Source organism: Macaca fascicularis, chromosome 3 (assembly GCF_037993035.2).
Source record: "Macaca fascicularis isolate 582-1 chromosome 3, T2T-MFA8v1.1".
NCBI lineage: Eukaryota > Metazoa > Chordata > Mammalia > Primates > Cercopithecidae > Macaca > Macaca fascicularis.
Window position 1 is genome coordinate 6,153,400 of NC_088377.1, and position 20,655 is coordinate 6,174,054.

The following is a 20,655-nucleotide window of genomic DNA, read 5'->3' on the forward strand; positions in this document are numbered from 1 at the left end:
ACCAGAAATGAATATGGGGGCTAGGTATCAGAAACTGTCCCAAACACCAAACAATTGAGTTCCGCCAAATCAATGGGAACACTAAGTAGAGTGACAGCTGGGCCTCTGACCTACACTGTAATGTTCACAATGATGGGCTTCAGTAAATAAGAAAACTTTAGTTACGCTCCATGTGCGTTCCTTAACAAGGTGGAAAATGATAAATCGCTAACACTACCACACTGAGCTTATCTATGTCCCAGGCACAGCTCTGAGCAGAGATGATGTTTGATTTAAACCTTACAAGAACCTTATAGGTTATGTTCTGTTGACATTCCCATTTTTCAGATGAGGAAACTGAGGACTAGAGAGAGCCAGTGAGTTGTTCAAGGTCGCATTACTAGTAATGGGAGGGACAAACTCAGATCTTCATCTGTCCAACTTGAAAGTTGGTAATATAAGTGTTTTTTGAGCAAGTTCCTTTTGTTCCCATAAAAGACAATTATTTTTGTGAAAATTCATTTATGATGGCGTTGCCTACCAGTGCCATGTTAATGACACTACCAGTGTCAGTGACCCACCAACACCATATTAATGGTGTGTTTACTTAAAAATTGCACACAAGAATGATGTGGATAATGGTTGACAAATGTGAAACTTTCAAAAATTATTTAATTTTTATTCAGACCACTTTGGTAGATAAAAAGAAAACTAGAAGTGATTCTATTGTGTTTTACTCCTTTGCACCTTCTGAAGAGAAGCAGGTGGTTTGCTGAGTTATATTTGCTGGGTTTTCCCATCTGATTAACAGTTAATAGCAGAAATGTGCTCTTTTACCTCATCTTCCCTTTTCTGGCCTGCTTTGAGGCTCTCTTGGTAAAATGTCTGGCCTAAGACAGGATGTTCTTTGTGGGCTGGTCCAGACCCCATCTTTGCCTCACTTTCCTGCATGGTGGGTTCAGATCAGGTTGCTATTATAAGCTGATTCTCATAAAAGTCTGTGAATAAGAAAAAGGAGAGCTTGTAGCACTGGGAGATTTACATTCCTCTCCTGGTAGCAAGAAGGTCATTCTGAATATTTGTTTGCAGGGAAATATGCAGTTTGTGCTTTCTCCGCAGGTTCTAAGGTCTCTCCTCTAAAATGGATTGTTGCAGTTTCTTCAAGGGAGTCCAAACAGGGAAAAAGAGAACTAGAGTGAAAGGGCGTTTTGTATTCGCACACACTTCCTCCTCTGTTGATTGATTATGAAAACCCCCAACCTAACAGATGGCTTGGTGCGGGGCTCTTTGTTGAAGATACTATTATTAACAGATGAAATGCATGTGTCCGCCACAGAGACGTCTCAGGAGGGCAGCTCTCCAGCCAGATAATGGTCCAATACTCTATTAGCTTGGTGTGAAAAGGAGAGAATTTTAAAACCAGTTACTTTCACTCTGAAGGGCAAGGGTAAGAGGTACTTCTGCATTTATCTCTTCCTAATTGGAAGAAGACGACTTCTAAGTCTAAAAGTTTACTTTGTTGGCATTTGACTAAGACTGTAGTTTTGGTGGCTGGAGATTTAAATTCATATTAGACTCATTAAGAAACACCAGTAAAACTTTCAGAGTAGAAATGAATGGGCAATCCCTAAATAATTCATTGGTACTTTTTAGCTTATTGAGCCAAATACACTGATAACTTTTAGTCATCCACGGTTATCCAAACTCAAGTCTCACTTGGGATTATGCTTGTGGCTTCTCAGTGTTGGAAGGGACCTCAGAAGGCTAAACACGTTTGAATGTGAGGAATCTAAAAAAGTGAGGAATTACCAGCACTTACACAGTAATTAAAAAATCAGATTAGGGTTGGTTTGTACTTATTTTTTATTACTTTATGCTAATAAATAACACCAATAAATAGTGATCAATCTGTGTTGCTGCAGGGGAAAAGTTCCCAGACCTTGTAACACTTAAAATATATGCAAAATAACTTAAAGTCTTGATCATGACACTGTAAAAAGGTTGAAGGAATGACTTTCTAACTTTGCTGCTTGTTGATGAGTGGAGATAGAAGGGGAGATGTGTGTTAATTTTGAGGAAACTTCTGTCTTTTTCTATACTATACAGCTCTCCTGGGTAATTTTCTTTTGAGTCAACTCTAGTGTGAAGAACGAAGGCTTAGATATCTCATGAAAAAGTTCACTGGCTCTAGGTTCATAGAGTATGCAGCACTGTCCAATATAACTGTCTGCAATAATGGAAATGTTCCATATGTCAGCACTGTTTAATGTGCCAGCCACTCGCCATGTGGCTACTGAGCACTTGAAATATGGTGAGTGCAGCTGAGGATCTCATTTTTTTTTAACTTCAATTAATTTACCTTTAAATTGAAATAGTCATGTAGCTAGCAGCTGGCATATTTGACAGTTGTAGAACTGTATATAATAACCTCTTAAAGTTCATTGGTATCTTTTTATAATTAAGAAGTAGACTTGTGCATGCTAAAATAAAACAAAATTAGTAAGAACACATCTATTTAATCAAGAAGGTGATTTCATGAAATTATATATTCCTTCTCTGTCCTACTCCAGTCTGTCTTTTGAGATGCAGCTATGGATAACAGCTTCTTATAGATCTCTCCAAGAGCTTTGTATGCATGCATAAACATAGAAATGAGTACACATTTCTTTACAGGAGTGGAAACATACAGTATCCACTAATTTTATTTCACTACTTCTTCAGCTTCAAAATATCTGGAGATCTGTTATATGAGCCCTAAAGCTGCCTTGTCATTTTAATAGCTGCATAATATTCCATAATCTAGATGAATGATTATTTAATTGGTCTCTAATGGTGGATGCTTGTTTTTTTCCCCATCCAGTTGCTATGGTATAATCACAGAACTGACCATTCATCCAGTTATATTTTTGCATATGCATGTGTGGTTGGTATTTTCAATGACAGTAAATTGCATGAGAAGAGAAATCTCAAAGACAACACCAGGATGCAAGTCATTCAGGATTTAATAAGTTTTTGTCCTTGAAATGCTCTCAGAAACAAACAAGCATGAGTATAATTTTCATACAGTGAGCATAATGTTGACTGTAAGCATCGTGTGAGAAACAGTTGCTGTCTATTTTGTCCACTGGTATATCCTATGTGTTCACAATGCTAGCCAGTAGCAGGGGCTCAATAAATCTTTGCTCAATGAATAGGTCGATGTCCTGGTTGTGGATCACATTCTGAGTCTTTCACTTGCTTTGGAAAGCATCTGCCAGAGACCGAAGAGGTTACATTTGTCTTAAATAACAAAAGCTATTAATATCTCTCACAGTCACATATTATTTAGTTTTCAGTTGCTCCTCACCCATCCTTGGAGTAATATCCATTACTATTCCTAGAGAAATAGTTATGAAAAAGTTAAAATACCTTACAGATACTGAGAGTTGCTTTTCAAGACTTTTCTTAAAATGTGATGAAATCATATAGGCATTGGCAGACAGATGTCATTGGCTATGCTCTGGACTGCAGGTGCTGCTTCTAGTTGCTCTCAGTGGGCCTTCCTCAGCTGAGAGGGCACTGCCCTCAGCCACCCTGGCACATGCCATACCTCTGCAAGGCAAAGGCTAGACACTGTGAGCCAGGCGGTCAAGTGGACTTGAATCTGGCCCCCTCCTTACTCTCCAATCACAGATCTCCATAAATACTCCATGTCTTTTTTTCTGTAAACCGCTCACCGTCCCTCCCATTCCCGAAAAACGTTCACTTCTGCAAGGACTTGCTCTGTGTAAGTGCAGAAAACGGGTTCCGTCTCCCCTGTCACTTCCTTTACTCTCAACTGCTGTTTCCATGGAGTTTTGTTTCTGACTTCTCCCTGCCCTGTGGCCCGGCCTTCTGGAGGAGAATGAGGAAGTGAACCTGATGGGGTACTGTGATGGTTAATTGTATTTGTCAACTTGACTGGGCCATGGGGTGCCCAGATAGCTGGTGAAACATTATTTCTGGATGTGTCTGTGAGAGTGTTTCTGCAAGAGACTCACATTTGCATTGGTGGACTGAGTGAAGTAGATGGCCCTCTCCATTGTGGGTGGGCCTCATCCAATCTGTTGAGAGCCTGAGTAGAACAAAAAGAAGAAGGAAGGTTGAATTTATCCTCTGCCTGATCCCTTGAGCTGGGGCATGTTTTCTTCCCCCAGAGTTCCTGGTTATCAGGCCTTCAGACGCAGACTGGAATGTGTACCACTGGCTCTGCAGCTCTCAGGCCTTTGAACTACACCACTGACTTTCCCGGGTCTCATCTGCATCATGCTTGCAAATGGCAAGGCATGGGACTTCTCAGCCTCCATCGCCGTGTGAACCAGTACCTTACAGTAAAATGCTCTCTACACACACATATATGTATAGGCATGTGTGTGTGTGTGTATATATATACACACACACATACATATATACACATATACATGCACACACACATCAAGTTTCACAAATGTAGTCTATAATATATTTATCCAATTTGCTCTGTTTTCTCTTAAGAACCCTGGCTAATATAAACAAGTTACTTTGTTTAGAGATTTTAACAATGAGAAAAGGTCAAAATGGCCTCTCATCCAACACACGTCCAGTGTAGTGGACGCTGCAGAATGAAACATACCTTCAAGGGTCCTTATGAACTCTCAGGAGGATATGGATGACAAGAGGGGGAAGTGACAAGTGATATGGGAAGAATGGGCCTGTGGATGCATGACTGTGATGGAAAGTGGGTTCACACCCCTCCCTAAAGATGCTGCTGGGTTTCAACTAGGCAGGACCAGAAAGATCAGAAGAAAAGGAGACAAGAAAGTTAGTTCCAGTGTGTGCCTAAGAACCTGTTTGCTGTATTATGCTACACAAATCTTGTTAGGTTTCATAATATACTTAATTTTGTTTCTTTATTGCCTTTCAACATAATTTTAGATTTTTTAAAGAAAATAAAAATAATCAGATAACCCAGAAAATTATAATAGACAGAGAAAGAACTGGCATCCCACTACTTAGATAACTACCATTGCCATTTTATTTTAGCGGTTATATTTTACATAAGTGTGGTCATGTTATATGTGTTGATTTTCTAAATTAACCCCTTTTTGTTTGTTTTTCTCTTTTCTTTCTCCTCTTCTCTTCACCTCAATAAAATCAGGTAACCAATGTTAATATTTGCTGTGCAACATGTTTTCACCCTTACAAGATCTCTCTTTCTGTCTCTCACACACACACAGGTGTGTGTTGTCTGTTTTACAAAAGTGACATATTTTATATCTTCTTCTGTATCTTGCTTTTTTTTATATCTTCTTCTGTATCTTGCTTTTTTCACTTAATTAAATGTGGTGGAAATGTCTACACATCCCTGATTTTTTAAGACTATATTTAATTCAACATTCCTCAAGGATAGGTATTTGGATGGCTTCCTCCCTTTCTCTCTTTCCTTTCTTTTTCTTCTCTCTCTCGCTTTTTTCCCTTGTTTCAGCAAACTGTTCGGCAGCAGATAGCATTCATTGCCAATACAGCTTTAAGTTCTGCTGATGTTTTATCTCAGTGGAACAGATGCCTAAGACTAAAATTGCAAAGTTGAAGGGTAGGTGATTTTTGTTTTGTTTGTAAATAGATATTGCCAGAATCCATTAAAATTAAAGACAGCTACAAAAGTATCAAATTGCCACCAACAATGTCCACAAGTATCCTTTTCCCCTGTGTCCCACCAACATTAGTTTCCTTGTCATTTAGGTCCTTTCCGTTTGGTGGATGAGAAGCAATGTCCAATTGTTATTTAAATGTACAGTCCCCTGCCTATTAATGTGGTTCAGCTTCTGCTCAGCTTTATTGGCTGTTTTGTTTTCTTTTCCTCTAAACGATCACATGCCTATTAATTGCTTTTTGTTGTCAATTGTTAAATGTTCAACCTCATATTGACATTAGGCCTCTATCTATCTTGCAGGTGGTGAGTGTGCCCCTTAGTCCACCCATTACTTGTCTTCTGACTTTGTTTTGGTCAGAAGTTTGTCATTAAAAGAATATTGCAGTTATTTGTCTTTTATTTTATAAGCTTCTGGGCTTCTGTCAATGTTTAAAGATGTATCCTGGCCGGGCACAGTGGCTCACACCTGTAATCCCAGCACGCTGGGAGGCTGAGGTGGGCAGATCATGAGGTCAGGAGATCGAGACCATCTGGGCCAACATGATGAAACCCTGTCTCTACTAAAATACAAAAAAATTAGCCAGGCATGGTGGTACGCGCCTGTAGTCCCAGCTACTCAGGAGGCTGAGACAGGAGAATCGCTTGAATGTGGGAGGCAGAGGTTGCAGTGAGCCAAGATCGTGCCACCGCACTCCAGCCTGGGTGACAGAGTGTGACTCCATCTGAAAAAAAAAAAGATGTATCCCTGGCCCCTGGGTTATACATGAACATACTGTCTCCAGAACATTCTTCTATCTGAATTGCTTGGTCTTAAATTTTGCTTATGATTCAAGTATTTTTCTTCTGTATATTTTTAATTAGCATTTTTAATGTGTCTGAAATGAAGAGTCCAATTTCATCTTATCCCCAATTTCTTACACTTCTCTCGAGCCACTAAAATTTGGTTTATGTCAATGAAAAGGAAATGCCTGTATAGTTTTCTTCTTTCTTTCCAACTTCTGCATTCTACATTGCCTGCCTTCCTGTCTTTTCCTCATTCTTGACCTGTCTTTGACACTGTTCCCTTTCTTCTGCTCTTGCGTCAAGGCATAGAACCTCACTAAAAACACAGCAAAGCTGTAGCAGCAGTAACGATAGTAAATACTTACATTTATAGGATCTTTTGCTCTCTGCATGCTGGGCACTATTCTAGGCGCTTGGCAGGTTTTAAGTCATTTGATTGTCACAGCAGCTCTGTGGCATAGGTAGTGTTAACAGACCAGTCTTTGGAGGGCAGAGGTAAAGCCACCTGCACAGGTCACCTCGCTCTGGCTCAGGCTCAGCAGCCCTGACGGGGTCTGACCCCAAGCCGGGTCTTAACCACTGGACTCCAGAACCACATCAGTCCTGCGGGGAACCCAAGGCTGGCCCCTCGCCTTTCTCCACGTGGTGTTTTGGGACCTCTGCCCCTCCGTGTTGAGCGCCTTCCCAGTGAGGACGGAACTCCTTTAGAGACCCTGGGGCATTTCATCAAGGCTGTCTTCCCTGGTGTCTGAAAAGCTGCCCACGAAGCCACAGAGCTGAGCTGTGACTGGGGCTACAGGGGTCATACGAGGATCCCTGAGCTGCTTCCTCATTCTGCTGTCCTCGGGGCCACGCTGGATCATTCCCCAGACATTGAAAGCCCCGTGCTGAAACCAGGATTTCTCCGCGTTATCTCATCTGGAGGCCCCTAGCATAACGAGGCCCCCGGGACAGCTGCCTGGCACGCCTGGCGCCTCCAGGAACTCTGTGTGAACGCTGTTCTTTCAAGAGGGGGCCGCTGCACCCCTCCACAGGAGTCCCGGGGCTGGTGGGAACTCAGGTCCCTCAGGCAGATCCAGGCTCGCACCCCCATCTGCAGCTCTCCCCCCAGCCTCTTCCCTCAGCGTCGTCCTTCCCCTCAACCGAATCCCAGTGGGCCGCCATGATCAGTACTCTGCACACAGGCTTATGTTTGGCTTTGAAGTGTTCTCTGCTTCTAAAACCTATTTGATACAAACCCCGCCTTGACCTTTTCTTATAATTCAAATCCCTAGACTCACTACCTGTCTTCATTTAAAAAAACACCTTGTTAGAGTGCCTGTGAGCAAGCCACCTGCCCAGTGCAGAGTAAAGAAATATTTATTTTGATGAAATGTTTATGCAAGTTGATAAGCTGACTTGACATCTAAGAATTTTTTTTTAATTCCTTTCCATCTGGGTTTTTTTTTTTTCTGTCACAACTCTGTGTCTCCCAAGGTGTGAAATGCAGGAGATGTCACTAAGGGTCTCTGTGCCTTGCCTCATGCAACACTTTTTTTTTTTTTTTTTTAATCGAGTGTCTCTTAATTCAGCAGATATTCATTGAGCATTTACTATATGCTGAGCATTATTCTAGGTGTGGTGAGTGTAGAAGTGAACAGAAAGACACAGTCTCAGCTTTCATCTAAGGATAAGCCTGTAGATAATTGCATACATTTATACATCAATACAGAGAAAATGAAGCTGAGTGGATACAAGGTGGTAGGGTAGAGAATGCTGTTGGTGTGGGGGTTTGTCAGGGAAAGGCTCTCGGAAGAGGTGTTTACGTTAGCAGTGATGGCAGTGGGAGGGCGGCCCCTGGGGTGGCTGAGGGAAGAGTGTGCGCCTGTGCTGAGTGTGCCTGAGCAAAATGCAGGAAGCCAGCGCTGAATGTATGAGCAGGAAGGTGGCAGGAGCAGGGGATCTGGAGCTGGTGCTGGATAACACAGGGCTCATGGCCTTGGTGAGGACGTCGGATTTCACCTTGTATGAAATCACTGATACAGGGAGGCAATGGAGAGTTTGACCAGGGCTTCCAATCATCGTGTGTGTGTGTGTGTGTGTGTGTGTGTGTGTGTGTATGTGGGCATTGCAGGATCAAGCTGGCTGCTTTACAGAGACCAGGCTGTATGTGAGAGAATAGAAGTGGGGAGAAACATAAAAGCCCATGGGAGAAGATGGGGTTCCTGTTCTTGGTCAGAGGCGGCTCTGTCTACACAAGTATCCACCATGGATCTTTTGGAGTCACCTTGCCATCCTCTCCATCCCTCCCCACATGCCCTATCTCTTCCCTCTTCGACTGATCATTACTGGACCTCTGGGTGTTGTGCTTGGGTTCAGGCCAAGCTCTGCCCCTCACTGACTGGTGATAGAGTGCAAGGTTCTGGACCACTCTGAGCCGAGGATTCTGCATCTGGTGGACAGGGAGGAGAGCAGTAGTGCTCGCCTCTCAGGAAAGAGTTGATTTCGTGAGCACAGGCAGCACGTGGCCTAAAACTGAACATACAGGCGCTGAATGAGTATCAGTGACAGGCTAACGACCTCATGTATTGAGAATGATGCAACTGTTATTTAAAGTACTATTAAAGTATTTTCAACTCCTGATCATCTCACCTTTTAAATGTCTTTCACTATTATCTGCAGCAAGTGCCTTTATTCCAGTCCTACTGCGTTGGTCAGGTCTTACTCATTTCCTAGAAAGTCCTCCCTGCATCTTTCTCACATTCCTCAGGCCATTATCCAGTGTGTCCCCAGAAGGGAATGTTTCCAAGGCATACTCCTCATTGTGTCACTTCCTTACTGACCATACATCAGTGGTTTCCTCTTGCCTTCAGGATGGAGCCCAGCTCCTCCTTGCAAGGGGCCTTCCATGACTGTGCTGTGTCCTTCCAGTCTGTGTCTCTGTACATTCAGCTCCCTCTGCTGGGTGGGGGTGGGGAGCAACTGTTCCTTCGTGTACAAGGCTGAAGCCAATAGAGTGTTCAGGACTCAGCTCCGGTATCTGCAGGGAAGCCTTTCCTGCTCACTGTCTCTGCCACACCTGTTTCCACCACACACATACACACACACACACACACGCACACACACATAAAACAATGCACATAAACACACACCACATATGCAAGCACACAGAATACACACACACACTAAAATAAAAACACACACCACAGAAACACATAGACACACAACACACTTTCACAAACACACAAACACAGATACCACACAAACAGCACACACAGAAAGACACACATGGACAGCACACACACAGGCACACATACACCACACCAGCTAGTTGAATTAGATGTGTCAACTCCTGATTATATAATTTATCTTATCAAATTGTTGTCACTATTATTTGAATTTCTTGCTTAATTGAGGTTAGTAGATACTGTGTTTTGGTCTTTATTTTTTTACACACAGTAAGGCATGTAAAGTACATAAGGCTTAAGCATGCAGCGTGGCAAATTTTCCATGTGTATGCTCCTGTGTGGTGTTCACCCACACGCATATGGAGAACATTTCAAGCAGTCCACAGGCTCCCCGGTGCCCATCCCAGTTCATCCTCATCCATCTTTAACCCCACAGGGACTGTTATAACAGCCTCTAGATAACAGACTTACACCATGTATTTGTTGAAGGACTCAGTCAGTTCACTGGAGGAAGAAATGGGTGGGTCGCTGCTGACATTTTTGGTCATCTCTGCCCTTTGCAGTTCTGAGACCAGAGGTGTGGCTGTGTCTGGCGTCAATGAATCAAAACACCCTACAGCCAGATTGAGGCTTTGCCAAGTAATGTGTTTCCTCAAAATGTTTCTGTAGGTCCAGTTGTAGGCTGTGATGACATCATGTAGTGGTTATCTGTGTAACCTTCTCAGAGCCAACTCCCATATCTCATTGAATCCTCTCAACAATCTTCTAAAATAGGAAGGGTGGGTATGATTACTCAATTTTCCACGAGAAGAAACTGAGACTCCAGGTAAAGTCCGAGCTCCTTCTCTGCACAGGGGAGCACTGTGATGGCCCCTGATGCACGTGGCTCAAGTGAGTTACAAAGCAAGATGCTGGTGTCCTCACCCAAATCTACGGAAACCCTTCCCTGCCTCTTGCCTTTTGACTTCAGGCATCTTGATCCTGTTGGGGTTTAACTGCGTTCCCTTCTCTCCAAAACATACGGTGCAATCCTAACCCACAGTACCTCAGAGTGGGACCCTATTTGAGAGTAGGGACATCAAAGGTTGCAAAGGTAATAAGTTGAAATGAGATCATACTGGAGTAGGGTGAGTCTCTAACATAACCACCGTTCTTGTAAGAAGAGGAGAAGAGAGGCCCAGACACTTACAGAGAGAAAGAAGGCCATGTGAAGACAGGCTGAGATCAGAAAGGTGCAGCTGCAAGTCAAAGAGTGCCAAGGATGGCAGCAACCACTAGAGGCTGGATGAGAAAAGGGGAAGCTCTTCCCTGCAGGTTGCAGAACGCGGAGGGTCCTACCAACACCTTGATTTTGGACTTTTAGCATTCCAAATTCTAAGACAATACATTCCTGTTGTTTTAAGTGACCCAGTTTGGGGACCTTTGTTTCAGCAGCCCTAGGCAACTAATACAGGTCCCCCATGGGAAACTCCTTAATGCCTTGATCAGAATGAACCCCACAGGTCCAATAGGAGTGAGGCTTCACGGTGGAGACCTTCCTGCCTAAAATGCCCTCCTCGCTCATCCCTGGCAACATTCAACCCCAACCCTTCCTTTAGCACAAGGCTCAAAGGCCATAGCTTCGTATATGCTCTCCCGGTTCTCCAACAGAAAACAGAGGAGTAACAGATGCTATACGTGGATGATGTAACTTGGATGATGTAACTCCTCAAATGTGCATTGTTTCTTATTTAGCATCAGTCAAGTGGGCACCAAGGTGGCCTCTTTGACTTCACCTTTCTTCCACTTGGATGGCTGACCAAGAGCTGTAGGAAGACAGAACCGGGGAAGGGACAAGTCTGGATGGAATTGTTTCAGGTCAAAAGTGGTCTTCCAGAGGCTACACTGATTAGCAATACAAAAGGAGGAATCGCTGTAAACCTAAGCTATTTTATAAAGCTGTCTTTTCCAGATGTCTCTACTCTCAGGGCAGAATGCCCCCGTCCTTGACTCAGTTTTGCATATTGACATCTTAACTGAATTTGAAAGCTCAACTTTCTTGCCATTTCCTCTGAGACTTCTGTATGAAGTACAGTACTCACTTTCCCTCTTAAATTTCCACGGTACTTTATGTGTACACGTGTGCGTATCTGAGGACAGGTTCCACCTTCTACCTGCATTAGAGATCTCCATTCCAGCCCACAAATACTTACCCAGCATGTACTTGGGCCAGGCCATGAGGATACTGCCCTGAATAGGAAAGAGTGTCTGGTCTCATGGAACTCACAGTTTAGTGAGAAATAAGTGTGTTTCTTACTGAAGTCTATTATGTAAATACATTTGAAAAGACTCTGGTGCATGTGTTAGGCGCATTCAAGATCCTTCACCCATTCAGCCTGTGGCAGATGCGTTAATAGACAACCACATAGGGTCGCACTCACATGGGGTCCCATCTGGTCCCAAGCAAAGAAGGGCCTGCACTTGAGGTTGAATTCTCTGTAGTCACCATCTTGAAATGTTTAATGATATCATCTCTGTTTTACCTTTTCTAAATCCAGTGGGACAGTGGAGTATGACGGGGGCTTGTAGCCTTGGCTCCTGTACCATCCTGCCACCTGCCACCTCTCCTTTGGGAGAGGTTCTCAGCTGTCCACTTCCCAACCTCATGTTCCCCCAACTCTTGAGCAGCCTCTGCCCCTGCAATTGTTGCTGCCCCCCAATAGGGTGGCAACTGCATCATTTTGGAACAGCAAGCCTGTGTTCTGCCACCACCTGCCATCTGTGGTGGGTGTCTGGGCATATGTGTAGGACAAGCACTGTGTAGGGGTTCACTGTGAGGCCCGGCAGTGACCGTCCCCTCAGCAGGCTGGCAGTGCCAGGGCACATTCCAGAGCCTCGCACCCACCTCCAGTCCAGGTACCCAGAGCTTCCCAGCAGGGAGGTTGCAATCCCTGAGGGATCTCATGTCCACTGTACATTGGGACAGTGGGCTGTGGGAGAGAGACAGTGGCTTCCCCACCCTCTAACCGTGGCTGGTCACAGCATGTGGGTGCAGCCAAGCGCCGGGAAGCAACTGGTAAGTACAAGCCTCTTGTACTGCACCGAGTCACCTGGAAGCGCTGTGGGGTCTGTGCAGGGCTGCATTCCCATGCCTGAGGAAGAGCAGCATGAAGAAGACACCATGACTGGTTGAGAGAGGCAGGAAGAAAGAAAGGAGAAAGTGTTCTGTTTTATACTTGTCATGGTGCTTCCTTTTCGTTTTTTTCATTTTGAGAAAATTTTCATTTTGCAGTGGACCCTGCAAATCATGTTTCCAGCCCTGCTCCAAAACTCAGTAACAGTTAACCACAGCCATCGCTAACTATAGTGACCATGTGCTGTCAACGGATGGAAAGATCTTCACAGCCCTGTGAGTTAAGAACTGTGGTAATTTCCAGTCTGTGTATGAGGAAAGTGAGGCTCGAGTCACATGCAGAAGCCCCACATCGGGGTAGTGGAGGAGCTGCAATTTGACCCCGGGTTTGCCTGACCCCAGTGCCTGGGCACCCTTGCAGGTGGCTAGTGTGCAAGTAAGAATTAATGAATAGGTCAACCAGCTGGATGCAGGGACAGAATCGGGCCCATCCTCTGCCTTCCTGGGCTGCATTTGGGAAGGACCAGGGACTGAGCACCCAGCATTTGCAAAGCCGGAGGACACTGGTTCTGGTGCGTGGTACTGGGGGCTGGGCCTGCGCAGCCTGAGTGGGCGGCAGCACGTGATCACCTGCAGCTGCAGAGCAGTGGTGAGCCAGGCAGCATCACCGGCTCAGCTGACCCTTCCCGGTACACAGGGCCTGGCCATCTTGTGCCCAACCCTGGTAAAGCACCATTTTGTTTCTGCCTCACCATTTGCTTCTCCTGTGTTGTTTTGTGAGCTGTCTGAGATGTGCATCGTTCTTCTGTATTTGGAGGGGGACATGGAGCCCAGTTAGAAGATACCTGGTGCCTAGGAAAAAGCCTACTCAATTTCCCTTGAAAATATCTCCCTTGACCCCCACCGAATGCTTTTTCTCAGTCCTGATTGTCCTGCCTCTGAGCATTTCATCCTGGGTTCTACACTGGGGTGCATTCCAGCCCTGTCGGTCATTATATTGCAAAGTGATGGATGGATGTACGCCCTTTTGAGAGCTTTAATTTATTATCATGACTTCAGGAATCATACAGGACATTCAGGAAATGTTAACATATTGACTTTTCACAGAAACGTGAAAGGGGTTATATGTTTGGGATTACTCAAATTATCAGCAATTTCAATCAGCTTTTTTATGCGCCATTCAGAGAGCAAAATTAGAAGTGCTTGTGTTTGCATTCTACAATGTATTCAAGATAATTAAAAATTAGCCTGTGAAATCATAGAGATCTTTACAGTAGCAGCAAGGATTTGGAAGGAACATTTCCCACTAGGCAAATGAACTGGACTTTTCTGAGAGTAAATACGGAATCGGAATCCAGCAGCACATCTTATTAAAACTACGAGCATTTCATGTTCACCTCTCTGTGGCTGGCCACCTTCCGCAATAGTCACCCTGGCCATCTCTTATTAGCAACCTGCAGGAAAATAACTAAAAATAAGCAGCTGTAGAAATGATTATTTAAGCCTCTAAGAAATTCCTCCTGATGACTGTGCGTGACTGTGCGGTGGCTGCGCTCTCCCCGGTCCTGTCTCAGTTCGGCTGCACGTCTCTGCTGCTGCTTTAAGACTGCAGAGCGCCCCAGCGGCCAGAGGCAGGGGAGGGGTCCTTGCTCGCCTCCGCGCTCGGCTTCACTCGCCCGGCTCGCAGGCAGGGAAGGTTGGCAGAGGGATCCATGTGACTGAGGCCGGAGCACGGCAAAGATGAGCCTGCCCGCCCGCCTGCTGCCTGGATGCGGAGGGTGAGGGCTGGCGCACGGGAGGCCGCTGGCTGCGCATTCTGGGCACCGGGTGCCCGGGATGAGCTCACGCCCGCGTCTGCGGCTCTCTCCACCTGCCGACCTGCCGGGGGCCCACTGAGCTGACGGCGCACCTGGGCTCCGGCCGCAGCGTGGGGCGCGGCGCCCGGGAGCAGGTGTGCAGGAGCGCAGCGCGCGGCGAGCGCAGCCCTCGCTCCGGAGCCCGGCCGCGCCGCGTGCCCGGGCGGCTAGGCAGCGGCAGCGGCGGCGGCGCCGGCGGCGCGTCCTCGGCAGGCGGCGGGCGGCGGGCGGGCGGCGGCCCCCGGGCAGGTGCCGAGCGGCGAGCGGAGCCGGGCCGGGCGGAGCGCAGGGGGCAAGGCCGGCGCGTCGCTCGCGGGAGGCCGGGGAGCGGCAGGGGCATGTGGATACTGGCTCTCTCCTTGTTCCAGAGCTTCGCGAATGGTGAGCCTTTCGGTTTGTGATGAATTTCATTCCTTATCATTGACCCGGGGGGCGGGGGATGGCATTGGATGCATGGGTAAAGTCTTCTTTCTTTTTCCTCTTCATCTGTGTTTAAATTTTCGTGCTTTTATTTATTTTTTAAATATTATATTTGTTTTTTCGGGGAGGAGAGGTGGCAATGGAGAGGCCGGGGAGAAATTGCTCTGTAATCATTGGAAGGCGCTTACCTAGCCAAGTGACAGCTCAGAGCCTAACTCCAATACTAGAGAGCTGCCTCATTCAGAATAAACCAGGTCTGGTGACAGAAGGAGAGACAGGAAGATCGCCACTTTGAATATTACAACCTGGGAAAGGGATATGACATTCCAAGTGCACGCAGGTGGAGGGGTCAATGAGGAACATCTCCCTTCAGATTCAGTGCTTTTTGAGATTTTTCAAACACGTAATTTCATGCTAGTACAATGTATCTCCAGCACCAAGGAGGGCTTTAAGAAAGATCTGTCCTTCTGTGCACCCCGTGCTGCTTCATGCTCCTCACAGTCGTTTATGTAAAAATATGCACTGATAAGCATTACATCATCTGAAATGTTGACAAATTAAAAAAAAAAAAAAAGAAACACCTGTATAGTAGTAAAAATGAAATCAGTGAATATTGTAAATAGCATTTCTTTCCTCATGCCCAGCCAATATTATATTTTGAAATGATTTCTTCCTGGGTATTTAGAAAGCTATTGCTCTTGACTGAGTCAGACCCAATTAGTAAGTGTGACTGCACCTTAGGCTGTCTGTCACCGCGTAAATATGAACTTACATGTATGAATGGCTTCCTCTCTTGTGGGAACCAGAGGAAATTGTCATCATTTGACATCGCCTGGGAGTAGCTACAGCTTAAATTCCCATTTCAAATTTTGAAACACACATCTGCATAAAATGTATAACCTGCTGACAGTTGAAATTAAACCATTAAGCAGAATCCCCTAGCCAGAAGAGAGGAGAGAGAGAGAGAGAGAGAGAGAGAGAGAGAGAGAGGAGGGAGGGAGGAAGGGAGAGAGAGAGGGAGGGAAAAGAAGAAGAGAAGGTAAAGGAAGAGAAGAGAGGAAATCTGGCCCTTGTGAGAAAATACGAGAAGCAAAGGGGAGGCTCTGAGATTTTCCTGGAAGATACACAGGGAAGCTCTGCATGTTGGCTGCAAGGCAGTGCATTTTCTTTACCTACCTAGACAGTACCTAAAGAATCAACATACCAACAGGCCAGAAGAAATGCATGAACATTGTCAATTTTTTTTAAAAAATGGTGACTACGAAAAGGTGGAGTTGAAAGAAGGTGGTATCAAAATGAACATGAAGATGATACTTTCTCTCCAATATAACCTAAAGCAAAGTGTTTGAAACTTTCATTTTGAGATTTCCTAGCAGGAAAGAATTGCAACAAGTTCTGACAAGACACCCATCTTTCCCAGAGGGCACTGTACCTGTCCTGTGTCCTCCTGGGAATTTCCCTTCGGGGACAGATCTGCTTAGGGAACATGTGGAGATGTGTTGGGGAAGTCAGCCCTTTCTGCTCTTCCGTTAATGCAACCTGCTAAGAAATGTACAGATGCCTACAGAGGTGTTCCAAAGACACAGAGCCTTGACAGCCTGTTTCACCTGTCAGGGAGGACCTTTCTGAACTCCTTGGAAAGGCCTGGGTTATAAGGTGAAACAAAATTTGCACCCCACTGGGAAGTGTGTGTTTCAGGATGACGAAAGAGGCTGTGCTGGTTGTCATCAGCCAGTATTTATTTACAGTGTAAGCATTTTGTATGACAAAATGGTATGGAAGAATTTATGATACTGATACAGAGTATTAGCCTCTGATACACAGATGCTGTATATGTGTGTGACTTTTTTCTGAATTAGCATTTCATAACTAAAATAAACAATCATAGAAATAATTGTATATGGTAATACAATTATAGAAAACCTCAAATATTCTTCAATATGAAAAATACATGCAAAAATTATGTAGGTGCTCATATAGTGAGTTCTGTATTATTTCAAGACTTTTAAAATCAACTGATAATCACCATTATTATTACTGTAATAAATATAGGTAGATGCCACACTATTAGACATAAACAGCAAACACAAATGAATATTTTACATTACTGTATTATGTATTCTGATCCAATCTAGCAGAACGCTATGGAACTATCTTGTATAAAAATGCCCCTCTCTTTATATGATCAAGCATGAAAAAATAAAAAGCCTGACTGTAAAGCTTTAGGATCTTTGAAGGGGGAGGGGAAATCAGCTTTAAACAGTTTTCTAAGGCATGGTGTTCATTACGTACTGGGGAAAGGATCATAAAATATATAGACATGTTGAAATAAGAGTCCAGTTTGGAACTATGCCTGTTCGTAAGACCATATTTCAAAAATATAAGAGTGAATGCTTTCTACCTATCTGAATTAAATTTTAAAAAATGGAGAAGTATTTTTGTCAACAACTGTCATATTTTGTTATACCTCAATTTTGAAAAATTTCTGAATGTGTGTGGTTAAAGATTGATGAATTCTAATACCTAAACTGATTATTGCTAGGCCTCAGGCATCAAAATACCTGACATGATAACTTTTTTTTTTCATTTGTAAAAGATTATGCAGTTTAATATTTGGGACTGTTAGAAAAAGCCCACAATACATCTGCATTTTAACAGTAGATGACAACATTTTTCTTATTGATGTGTCGGAAGTACAGTTATTTCTTAGTAAAAGTATGATTGCTAGACAGGCTGCAGACAGTATTTTTGGGAAAAAAAAAAAAAAAGAAGAAGTCATTGACCAGGCCTTTAATGGGTTAAACCCTTAAATGAATGACCTCACCTGATAAGGTGCAGTAATCGTGTTTTAAAGCAATTTGTTCTGCCATGTTCTGGAAATACACGCGAGCTTCTGTTACAGTGCAAGACGCCAAGGTACACGTATGTGCAGACACTCACCCACACACGTCCCTCAGTGTCTTCTCAGCAAAGCTTCCTACTGCATTGTGTTTCATCACCATTTCTTCTGGTTTTAACCCCAGAGCACATTCTAGTTTAAAATTATTGCTAAAAGCAGAGCCGGGCCTTCAGACAAGCAGAATGATAAAGAATCAGATTTATTATATATAATATATTTTTGCTAGTATCCTGGCATCTCTGTTTTTACACACACACACACACACACACACTCACACACATGCATTCCTGACATCATCTTTTCCTGAGCCGTGGGATTTTGAGCTCTACTGCATCCGCTTTCATGGGACCTGAGCATCGTGGAGATTAGAGAGGGTGGGGTGATGGGAGTAAGAAGGTGCTCATTAAAGAGAAGGTGAGTATGCAGCACCTTTGAGCTTCATCCATTCACTTGATAGGAAATTACAGAGCACACACTTGCTATTTTATTTAATTAGAAGCAGACCTTTGTAAATACAAATGCACCTTAAGGACTTTGAAGGTGATTTTTATTTAATTCACATAAATGTGTGTAAGGAAAAAATGTTATCAGGTGAACAATTTCAGGGCTGCCTCCCCTTCCCTTTCTACCCCATCTTTATTAAGCAGATTAAAAATCTATCCATAATCTCAGGGTTTACCTAAAATTCCTAGGCCTTTTAACTTAAGCTGCATGCCCCTCCAAGATGCCCTCTGTAGGAAAACAAAACGCCATGCAGACCTTTAATAAATGCCAGTGGATCCTTTTCCACTTTTTGACTCTCTCCTTTGTCACTTTGGTGTGACCATGGTTTGCTGCCTCAGGGGATCAGTGAGTCACGGGGGCTGAACCCACGCAATAAGGCATTTTGGTAGGAGAACTAATTTTGACTAAAATATTCGCCAATTTTAATCCCCAATTCCTGGACCTCCAGGTAGCTGGCAAGGTATTTTATCTTAGATGTGTCTGGGGTAAGGGGCATGGAGTATTTTGACAAGAGACTCAATTCGATGCGTATTAAAACTTGATTGAGAGAGAGAGAGAAAGAGAGGGAGGAGGTCACTTTATAAAGAAAGACCTGTGAACACTAGATTGGAAATTTATGTTTGCAAAAGAAAATGATGGGTTTCTCAAGTGGGTGCATTTACAAAATCTGTGGCATCCAGGTTTCATAAAATTAGCTGAATTCTACGGGCAAGATTATGAATGTGACTCATAAATAATTACTAGGTAGTGAAAAAGAATGCATTTTGCATTAGGCATTGCATTCCATAGTATTTCAGAAACGAGCACTTCGATTTCCCTGGTTTCCATGCGTGGCCCACCTCACCAGAGCAGGGCAGGCACCCAGGGGTGTGCCCACACAAACGAGCACGTCTGGGCATTTCTTGGCTGCTGCACTGAAGTGCACGCTGGGCCTTGGTGCCCGCACCCTCGGCCTGGGAGATAGGGAGGTGGTGCTACCTGCATGCCGATTGTGTCCCCGCCATAGGACACTAGTGGGCGGCAAACCTCACAAGACTCTTGCAGCCAGCCTTCAGCAGAGCCAGCAAACCCAGCAGCCGCCGAGGGAGGACTGCTCCATGCAGATGGTCAGGGGCTTTCTTCTGAAGACGCCATCCCACGCTGTCTCAAGTTCAGGGCGCCCAAACTCGCGTGTCGTAGAGTTCGTCTAACAGGAACTGTGCAAAGGCAACCGCAGGCCAGGCGGAGTCCGGCAGCCTTTGTTTTCAACTGTGCAGCGGAGAAACATGTTCACAGCAATATCTAGAAACCCGGAAGGTGCCCAGAAAGGAAACAGAGGTGTTGCAGTGGGTAGCGGGCCCGCAGAAGGGTGCATTTGCACCCGCTTTCCAAAGCCGCAAGGGAGCCCCGGCGTGGCGCGCGCCTCGGAGGTGGCAGCTCCGGGAGCAGCTCTGCGCCTGATTGGCTGACCTTCCAATGTCATTCCAGGAGCCGCCGCTTCTCCTGCTGATGGTGACAGGGGTGATGCTGACGTGCCCGCTCCTCCGCAGTCCATCAATCTCCGCAGGCAAGGCTCTGGGACCGGGAGCCCCCTTCCCTCTCCCCCAGGCCCACTGGAAAACACCTGTTCCCCTGGACCGGGGGGTTAATGCTTCATGTTCCAAAGACCTGGGCACAAAAATGCTCATCTTATCTCTCCCCGCCCCTCCCCCCCAACTATATTTATGTTCTTTTCTTCAATGTTGTGAAAATGCAAGAAAATTCAAAGTTGCATTTCCCTTACCGAATCTATGGGTTAAGATAAGGCAGTGGGAGTGGAAGATTCCAGCAGCCCCACGGAGTATCCACTATGTCGTTCTGAATTCAAAGGGTGGAGCACACGGATGTTTTCTGCAGGTGACGCAAGGTCTGTCAAGGTGGCAGGAGGGAAGCAGGGACAGGATTTTGGTTTGGAGGTCAGACAGCTTCTGACCAGGACATTCAAAAGGGTTGAGTTTCAGAGATCTACCCCTGAAAAATCCATTCCCTCGATATTATCCTTTTTCTTAAAATCTTGGCTGTTGCCTTGATGGTGTCTATGGTAATCGTTAACCCTGCATTTAGGTAATGCTGATTTCACTAGTGACTACCTCTCTCACTAGATAGACAGGAGCCTCCACAGTCTGAGATGGGTGTGAAGCTTGAGCATGTCCTTAGCAAAGAGCACAGCACATGGTATGGAGTGGTGGAAATAGATGATGTTCCTTATGGAATGAAAGGATGAAGTGACAGGCAGAGCCTTTCTCCCCTCCTTAACTCACCTGCCT

At 44.9% G+C, this 20,655-nt stretch overlaps 1 protein-coding gene across 6 annotated transcripts in view; it reads left to right on the forward strand.

Moving 5' to 3' along the window:
• The window catches only part of DSCAM (DS cell adhesion molecule), an 855,708-nt gene that overhangs the window by 14,011 nt on the left and 821,042 nt on the right, over positions 1–20,655 (forward strand). Inside the window, exon 1 of one of the 6 annotated variants that reach the window (XM_045389319.3) lies at positions 14,745–14,940. The exons of 3 other annotated variants lie outside the window; for them this stretch is intronic. In XM_045389319.3, coding sequence (XP_045245254.2) covers positions 14,886–14,940 — 55 coding nt within the window. In that variant the 5' untranslated portion in view covers positions 14,745–14,885. Of the gene's footprint in view, positions 1–14,744; positions 14,941–20,655 lie in introns of those variants that run through there. 2 more of the 6 variants (XM_045389322.3, XM_045389320.3) reach the window with 2 other exon arrangements.